The 9,618-nt window shown below is 36.0% G+C and overlaps 1 protein-coding gene across 1 annotated transcript; it reads right to left on the reverse strand.

Annotated features, from left to right (window-relative positions):
• Window positions 1-560: 560 nt before the first annotated feature.
• LOC126695231 (BTB/POZ domain-containing protein At2g04740) lies at window positions 561-5,250 on the reverse strand. Its single transcript, XM_050391905.1, has 5 exons — window positions 4,673-5,250; window positions 2,658-3,417; window positions 2,329-2,365; window positions 2,115-2,248; window positions 561-1,196 (listed from the first exon to the last, which is right to left on the reverse strand). The coding sequence occupies exons 1-5, from the start codon at window positions 5,151-5,153 to the stop codon at window positions 791-793; spliced, it is 1,818 nt and encodes a 605-aa protein (XP_050247862.1). The 5' UTR covers window positions 5,154-5,250; the 3' UTR covers window positions 561-790.
• Between the last annotated feature and the right edge of the window lie 4,368 nt (window positions 5,251-9,618).

Consider the following 9,618-nt stretch of genomic DNA (forward strand, 5'->3'; position numbering starts at 1 on the left):
CGAAGTGTAAAATTGCCTATCTACCATCTTTAGGAGGGAAATGGAGTACGAAGAGCAGAGAGCACTCTGATGCTAGTTTTACATATTTTGTTTTCAACTAGAAGCGTTGTGCTCTGGGCACCTTTATCTCCCAATTGAAACATCATACACATACAGATCTCTTTTGTTTTATAGGAAAACAAAATCATATCATATAGAAGATCATTCTTAATTATGCCATGGCCAAACAATTTAATGATATCAATAGTGCAAAGGCAACGTCTCTCTTAGTCTTGGCCCCTTAGCGTCATCTGACTGGCGTGCATGGGGAAGAATGGGGGGTTGGTTTGGTCTAAAGATTCAAAGAGGGACATAACAAATGCCCGCCAGCAATTAATATGATAACAAGACCATATCATTGTGAGCAAATGCCTATAGATTACCATGAATCTTTCTTTTTGCTTGAAATACATTTTTCCACCATGATTCAGAACCAAACAGGGGAAATATATGAGAATTGAGATTGGTTTCTCTTTATCTAACACAAAGACATCAGATAAAACGGCTCAGATTAACAAGTATTATTCCATCCAACAAGTATTTCATTAGATCATTAACTGTAACCAATTACACCATAATTCAAAATAAATAATAAACCTAAGAAATAAAATTCATGGATGCTTGAGTAACTAAAGTTACAAAAAAAAAACCCAACTAAAGTACTCTTGAGTCATTTCAATTTATTGTCCACTACAACCAAAAAAATGTTTTATTTATACATCATTAAAAAAAATTGTCTATGAACCTACACTCACTCTTCTTGTTTGCTTGGCATGGGGAAAGAGGTAGGAGGGGATACAGGTGATCTAAAACCATCATGAATATCATCAGCAGGAGCTCCATCAGATTTTTCTCGTTCAGCAACAAGCACAAGCATCTCAAGGCGCTTGTCAAAGAGTAAAGCACTCTCATCTCTCTTGTCAAGCTCAGCAGCTTCAGCTTCAAGCCACTTCTCTCGTAAATCATCAAGAAGATTTGCTTGGTCTGTATTGACTACAGCTCCTGGAGCACTTGGAACAGTGGTGCGAAGTGAGGAATCCCCAGATGGTGGTGGGACTGTCAACAGCATTGCTCGGAATTCTGGTGTATCAGCAAAAGTCTCAAAATTACAGGCTATCGTGTCTAGACAGTACTCCCGTATCTTGAAAACACCATACCTAAACATGCAAATCACTCAACATTATTAAAACCACAATTAAGTTCAAGGCTGATAAGGTATTAAATGATTTACCCATTAGTGACTTAATTTCATTTCTAACCATCTATGCAGCTATAATTTGAAACGGTTCCAGCTTATTGTCAAATTATCTGGCTTCCTTCCTATGAATTTACTCCAGATTGACATAGTTAACTACCAAATAGGTGGGGAGCAAAAATATGATTATATCCACTATAAGTACATTGAGGTAGGATCAGAAGCACTGTAAAGGAAAACATATTCAGCAAATCACCTGTGGGGAACTTTAAAGTTTCTTGTCAAAAAATGTCAAAATAAGAGAGAATTTTTATTTTATTTTTTCTTGTTCCTCCAGATCATGTTGTGCAGTTCAAAATGTATAAATGATGATGATATTTCTATTAAGAACAGTTGAAAGAGGTATTACACACTCCCAGATACTTAATATGGGTCTTTATTGGATAGCCTAATAAGGATTCTCACTGGAAGTTACGAATTCAATGTGGAGGCCAAAAAACTGCTTGTTGCTAATGTCAGAATTAGAATAGTATCCTACAGTTTCAGATGAAAAGCTGAACCTCTAAAGGTCTAATGCTAATAAGTGTAATGATAGTAGTTAACAATTAATACAGAGAGGATTAACAAAGCAGCAATTAACTTGTCAGGAAGGAAAGACAGAACAGTTCACTCAGCAAGTGCCTCATCCAAGAGCTCACAAACTGTTATACAGGTGTGTAATGGGCCAAATATGTGGCACTTGGTAAGAATATAATGATTCAGTTATGTACTCCCTTTCCAAGTCCCTGATATAGATATATAAGACATCCTCAGTGCACACATTACTATAGCTACTGATCAAGATATATTAGGAAGAGAAAAGAGATAACCAAAGATGTACATGTCCGATAATATCAACCAATGGCACAATTCTGCAGGTGAGGCCATTTCCAGGTGTGGCAATAGTACATCAGCTACAGCTCGCTTAAGAGGAAATAACAAGTATCTAGAAGCAGCATCAAACATTTCCTCTGCCTGCTCAATTAACAAGAGTATTATAACCAGCAAAAGAAAATATTTTTGCTAAAAGTAGTTTTGATTGATACATTTTATACCTGATCCGGGTCTATATCCTTCAAGCCATCAGTGTACCTGAATCAACCAAAGGATTAAAATAAAACACATGACAACTAATGCTGGTACTGAAATGGTGATCACATGCAATCATGTTAAATGGTCTCAATCATAATCAATGGTTTACTTGCAGTCTTCTTTGCTTATATTAAATAATTGATCACATAAAAAATGGACAACAAAAGTGCAAGAAACATTCTGAATAGGGAATGAACCTTGGGTTATTGTAACAACAAAATCTTTGCTGCATAATTTCCTCTGAATGTTCTGACCTAATCTCACTATTCTATAGTAATGAGAATTGACTTACATATACTCAATCATCTTCTCAAATGCTTCTGTCCTCAAATCATGTTCGTCAAGAAATGGAAGTGTATCAACAGGTAATGCATCTTTTCCTTCATAAAAATCCTTCATTCGAGACAATCTTGCTCTAAAGTATTCTGACCTTGATGCTAAAACTACTTGATGGCAACGAAAAATATTTTTATCAACTCTTACACAAACATCTGCAAGATCATCAACAACATCATTGATCTGCATTGCACCAACATTATATGATAATTCCTCAACGTTGTTGTCTTGGTTGTGTTCCCTGGTGGAATTGGCAAGGGAAATTTGAAGGATTTGATGCAATGCTGCAGGAAGTCGATCTTCTTCAGGAAGGGACAAGCCCTGTAAAATGAACCGTTTCTGAGAATTATCTAAGTCTCTCAGTGCTTTGTATTCCGCAAATTTCTGGTGAATCAATTCTTTCTCAAGAATCCTTTGTAATGATTCACATTTGCATACTTTGCATATTCTCACAAGATCCTCCATGTCATCTACTGCAATCTCTAGTCTATCAGAATAAAAGAAGTGGATAAGGCTGTAAAGAGCAGTATAAGATAACTTTTCCCTTGCAAATCTTACTTCCTTGCGGTCTTTCCAATCAGTTTCAAACTTCCTCTTAAAAAATGGTGACCGAGCACTTAATATAACTCTGTGAGCTTCAATAGGACTACCTTGCACAAAAAATACCACATCTGGTGGGAAGTGGTAGGAACTGGATCCCCCATTGGATGACACACCTAGCCAACCATATCACATGTTGAATGTTGAATTAATATGCATATTATTCTTGGAAGAAAAAATATGTAATGCCATTGAGCTGGTAGGTGTCAACGCTGATGAAGCAACTAAATCAACAAATTTACTTTTCACACATTAAAATAGAATTATTTTGCCTTATGTTACCCAATTTTACAGCAAAATATCAATAAATCAATCAACCAATCTTTTTTCTTATTCATCCAATCTTCCGAATTTGTAATATCATGTACTTATTCAAAATCAACATGTACAACACAAATAACACCCGACAAATTTAATTTTCCAATATTATCTCCACTCTTCCTTAAGAGCAGCCATCATAATCTCACAAGATCTGTCCCGATGAGTTTGCCCCCAAAAACTAGAACCAGCTCCGTCAGGCATCAGTCCCACACTCAAATACACCAAAATACCCATATGAACCATTCACCCACAAAATAAATTCATTCCAAAAAATCAAACGAGACAACATTCTTCATAATCATCCTTTATTCCCCCATTTACTCACTCAACCCAAAATGAAATTACTTTCTACTACTACCTCTACTCGCATAAATTTTAGCCATTAACACCACAATTAAACAATGTACAACAACCCAGGATTTGTACCCACAAACTGTATCTAACTCATAATCCCCACACCACTTGTAGATTTCACATGGCCAATTCAGGAAATGTAACATTTCAGCTTTTTATAAAATAATATTAACAATACTAATACATGTACCATAGATTTATAATTTTTTTTATTTAAAAAAAAAAACCAACCAACCAACCAACCAAATTGAGAGAAACCGGTCAACCCACACCACCAATTCAATAAATTCAACATTGAGCTACAAAATTTACAAACAGTAACATTCCTAAAATTTAAACTAACCCAGGATCCTATTTAACGAAACCCATCAGTAAAACAAGTATATTTCAGCCAACCAGAACTCACAGACAACAATGTTCATAAAATTGAACCAACCCATTACCCCACCTCACAAGTCCCAATTGAGTAAATTCAACATTGGGCCACAAAATTTACAAAAAAGTAGCATTCCCGAAATTGAAACTAACCCACAATCATATGAAGAAAAAAAAAACCCACTCAGTAAACCTAGTATATTTTCAGAAAAAAAAAAAAACGAGCAGTCACAAACAACAATGTCCATAAAAATTGAAACAACCCCATTACCGTTATCTCCCAAAACATGAAAACCCACATCACCAATTAGCCAAACATACCATAATCAGGATGGTCCGAGTATTCCCTGTTGCCAGCACAAGCCAAGAAAGTGTCTCTCAAAGCACCCTGCAATGGACCCAGAGGCGGTGGCCTAGCTTCAAATGCCTTCAAAAGCTTCCTAACCTTCAAGTTCAGCGCTGCATAGTGACACCTATCGCCATCAAAAGTGTGCTCTGAACATATGGCACCACTCTCAAGCAACATCCTCGCGGCGTCGAGGTGACCCGCCAAGCAAGCGTAGTAGAGCGCCACCGAGTCCCACTGGTCCCGAGCGTTGACGTTCACGCCGGACTCCAACAAGTACTTGAGGCGGTCCACGTCTCCGGCTCGTGATGCTTCGAAAACGTCGCCGTTTGGGACCTTCTTGAGGGGTATGGAGGACCCGAAGTCTGATGGGTCCAGGTCGATCCCGTCCAGGTCTGTGTCGATGATCCATGAGTTCGGGTTTGGGAGATTGGTGTTATGGCCGGTTGGGGACATTTTTGAGCGGGTGGAGCCGTGGAGGGAGATTTGGGTTTTGCTTTTATATGGGTACAGACTGCAGGCTACAGAAACTAGAAATGTGTATTATTATCCTTGTACGGTACCACCTGTTGTCTAAAGTCCCAAGTAGCAACCCTTTTTTAAAAAATAAATGAAATATATTTTTATGAGATAATTATTTATTTATTAACCACATGAGGTTAGGCTGATTTCTTATTATTTATCCGTGGTTTGATAAGAGTGTCTTCATTCACTTGAGGTTGATTCTGCAATCGTTATTCATCTCATCACTTTCATGGTTAAAAATGAGAAACAAACATTAAAAAAAAAAAAACAAAAAAAAAAAACATAAAGAAATCAAGAGCTAAAAGTGATATTTGTAAAAAAATTTGGAAGATTTTATACTTTGCCTCAAGAACACTACTAAGGATACATTGACTAAGAACATATATGAGATTTACTAGGTCATTAGATAGGAAAAGAAGAATAATAAATAATAATAATAATAACCATTAAAAAAATAAAATATGAGGCATAAGTATTGATGATGAATGGATCTAAGGAGGGAAAAAATGAATGGCTATTAGGGCTATTCAAACTTCAAAGCTTCAAGCAACAACCCAATTGAGCCGAACAAACCAAAAATAGTGGCTCAGACATCCAACAACCACCACTCAAATAAACATCCCCACTATCGATCTATGTAAATATGTTACCCCCCCCCCCCCCCCTCTCCCCCCTTTCCTCTTCCCCAACATGCTGCAAGTAATGAACAACCAAGTTGATAAGATTGGCGTGCTGAGAAAATCTCTCTAAAAGCCAACTACACCAATGAACAATCGTACTAGAAGGAGTCCTGGTCTAGATTTGATTCGGATTTGGTCAGATCTGAAACTTCTCTTGTTTCAATGCTTAGGTCCCTAACCAATATGCACTATTGGGATATGAAGTCACTTGGGTTGGATTGCATTTGGTGATTACATCTAGTTTACTACCCAACAAATTTTCCCATGTACATGTATTTTATTGCTTGTTTAATAAAATTATCACAATATCACATTTTCAACAATTGACAAGCCCAAACTCCTAAACCAATTAACTTTATTACTTTTTGAGATTGGACTAAAATCAGACCATGAACTAGTGAGATATCACAGAAACAGTGCAAAAATGGCCAAAAAACATTTAGCATATATTGCAACTTGGATTTTGGGCAAAATAGGTGATTCTGGAGCGATGTTCGCACGCATATTTGCTCCATACCATGAAATATGGATTCGAAAACCTAACTTGTCGTGAAGTAAATGACTTTCTCTATGACATGGTACTCCTAGTTTGTTCACCAGAGGTTCGAATTTGTGGTAATCGCTTGTGGAAATACAAATATTCTTAAGCCCAAGTGAACCTTTCCAACCAACCAACTTTTGAGATGCATAACTTTCTCACTGACGATCCATATGACATAAGGCTAGACCTGTTTGAAAGTAGAGTACACAATCTTCCCAACAACATTGGAATCATTCGAATCAAACATCGAGAAGACCTCTTACCAAAGACTTGAAGATAGGTTGCCATAAGTAGAATAAATGGGAAAAAGTGGGAATTTTTGTGAAAGTGAAGAAAGGAAACAATTACGCAACATCAAGATGATCCCACATTTTTCTATAAATATGAGCTCATACCTCAACATTTGCAAGAACTATGGGGTAAATGGGGGAACCTTTGGGCAAAGAAATAGTCCTGATCTCAGGCTACCAACTTCCTATTCACGAATCTTGCTTTAGAGAGGCTTTCTTGCTTTGAGTGCTTAGGAATGCTAGTGCATGCATGTAAGATTTCTAAACCTTTTTCTTTTTTCTTTTTTTATGCCTGTTGAGGTACAATTTTTTCATTCATGCCATGTTCCCCAATCCTATTTAATCACATTTATTTATTCACCAAAAGTACCAAAATTTCACCTATAAATTATTTTGGGTCTCCATGAATATTTCTTATCTCATTGGCACACAAATATTTCCTATCTCATTATCTAAATTGGACCACAATATAAACCATCACAGAAGTCCAAAATGTCATATCTTATCCAATTTTATTATCATTATTATAATAAGCCCAAAACCGGCCCTATAAGCCCAACGCACACACCCCATTCTTTTTAAAGCCCAAACCTACTTATCCTTAGCAATATTTCAAAAGCCCATAATTCAAGTCCATGGCAATGCTATTTTATCAATGAAATTCAAATCTATAATCAAAGCCGATGGTTTAAATCCATGGCAATTGTGAGAGACTAGGAAAATTTGGGTGCTCTCAAAAAAGAGATTTAGGTGCTTTTAAGGGCATCTCTCTTTTTGGGTAAGTGGTGGGGAGTTGCCACTTATTTTTTTATACAAATAAATAAGAAAAAATAAATACACGTTGCATGATCAAAATACTTCATTGTCATTAATTGAATAAAGAAAAGAAAAAATTTGGTAAATTAACCTTACAAGGCTTTAGGTCCTAGTTACAATCTATGCAAAAGAATACAAAACTTTGGTCCTAGTTACAATCTACCAAAATTAAAAGGACAAAACACTAATCTACCTATCCAAAAATCCTAAGCTTGGGGGCAAGGTTACGGAATGGAAAGGTGTTAGGCACCCATTCCACCCAAACAAAGTCTGGTCTTCTAGACTCTAATGACCAATATACCATTTTTTTGCATGATGTTGAATGATATGTGAACACATATGACAGACACTTGACAAAAGTTAATTTAAATAATTTTGCCTTATGAATGATGTGTCCTCTTTTTAAAGAAAATTTAGACCTGTTGTTTGTAAGGGGTAAGAAAAGAGATTTTATCAACAAAAAAAAAAAAAAAAAGAAGAAGAAGAAGAAAGAGAGAGAGATTTGTGGTGATGTTATTCCCAAAGAAAGCCTTTTTCTCTACCTTACTTTCCTACCCAAACTTTTTGCCTCTTTCTCTTTGTTTCTCTTGGTTTTTGCCCTAATTGCTCAGCGACATGTCCCTCTTTTAGTACGAGGAATGTTATGAGGTACATTAAGATAGGTGTCAAACCTTTATTTGCCCATTTCAAACCCTAATACAGATATTATACCATACTATGGTTGGAGGAGAGAGAAAACATGTCAATATCAGGGTAGTGGAATGGAGGGCGGCTCTGCTACTACATGGGGAGCAAGCCATAGACAAGGAAAAGGACATTCCAGAGGCTAAGAGTGATACACGTGTCCTCAATAGTGGTCTAGCACAAAATAAGCCAATAAAGGGTGTCCTATAGCATCTGACCATAGGGGGTTGCTATCTCCCTTTTGTGCAAGTGTTGGGTGTCCATGTCAGGTGCAAATCTCACTCTTCCCCAAGGTGATCATGCCATTGGCATGAGCCAAAGATCCTCTTCTTCAGTCAACGCTTCCCTTCCTTTCCTCATTGCTAGTCCATGTGTAGGGTCTGGATCCAGCCACGTTAGCACTTTCACATGCCTTGGTTGGTGTAATGTACAACTGTTTTTATTTTATTTACAACTATTCCATTAAGAATGTTTTTTGTATTTTGAAAACACCCTCTCAGCTATTTTCAAAATTATGGTTTGAACAAGAAAAATAAGATACAATTTTCTAAAATTTGTATTTAGAGAACATTAGCCAAACAATATATTCAAGTACGGGGCCCACCATTTTATGGTTTGTAAAACAAAAAACTATGTTTAAATACTCTTACCAAATGGGCCCTAACCTTTAAGTGCTTAGACTTTCCGAATCAAATGCTTTCTCTAGTAAGAGAGATCACATGGCTAATGGGGATTACTTACATGTCTAGGATTAATTTAAATTCCCATGATCAATTCTTTCTTTTTATAGCACGCTTAATTGATTGTCATGTGATTGACTATCACATGCTCGCTCGCATTGATGCTCACATGTTTAATTAATCATAACGTGCTTCATGTAATTGTTAAATGCTTGATCAATTATCACGTGTTTAATTAATAGTTGCATGCCTGGTTAGTTTTCATATGCTTGAAAAATTGACAACACTTGGATAATTGTCACGTGCTTAGAGCATTTGCATAAGACAATGCAAAATAGAAAAATGGCTCAATTTTACACATTCAAGCCACAAAATCACCCACATCAATCAAGTTCAAGATATGTAAATTTGTAAAATTACTAAATTAACCATGTAAATATACACGATTAGAGTTCCTATTGATGACCTACATCAATGAGTTAATTGTGTAAATTTACAATTTTGCTGTAATAGCTGTGTAAATTTATACTGACACTATTTATTTTGCATTTAGTTTTTTATTATTTCTTTACATATCTTGAGAATGAAGGAAGAGAATGGGTAATGGTTATTATATGGGAAGAAAGAGAACAATTAAAAAAAATTAAGAAAAATTTATATTTTAATGAAATGTAGTGTAAAATAGAAAATTTAATGTGAATTGTT

This window comes from Quercus robur, chromosome 8 (assembly GCF_932294415.1).
Source record: "Quercus robur chromosome 8, dhQueRobu3.1, whole genome shotgun sequence".
NCBI classification, from domain to species: Eukaryota; Viridiplantae; Streptophyta; class Magnoliopsida; order Fagales; family Fagaceae; genus Quercus; species Quercus robur.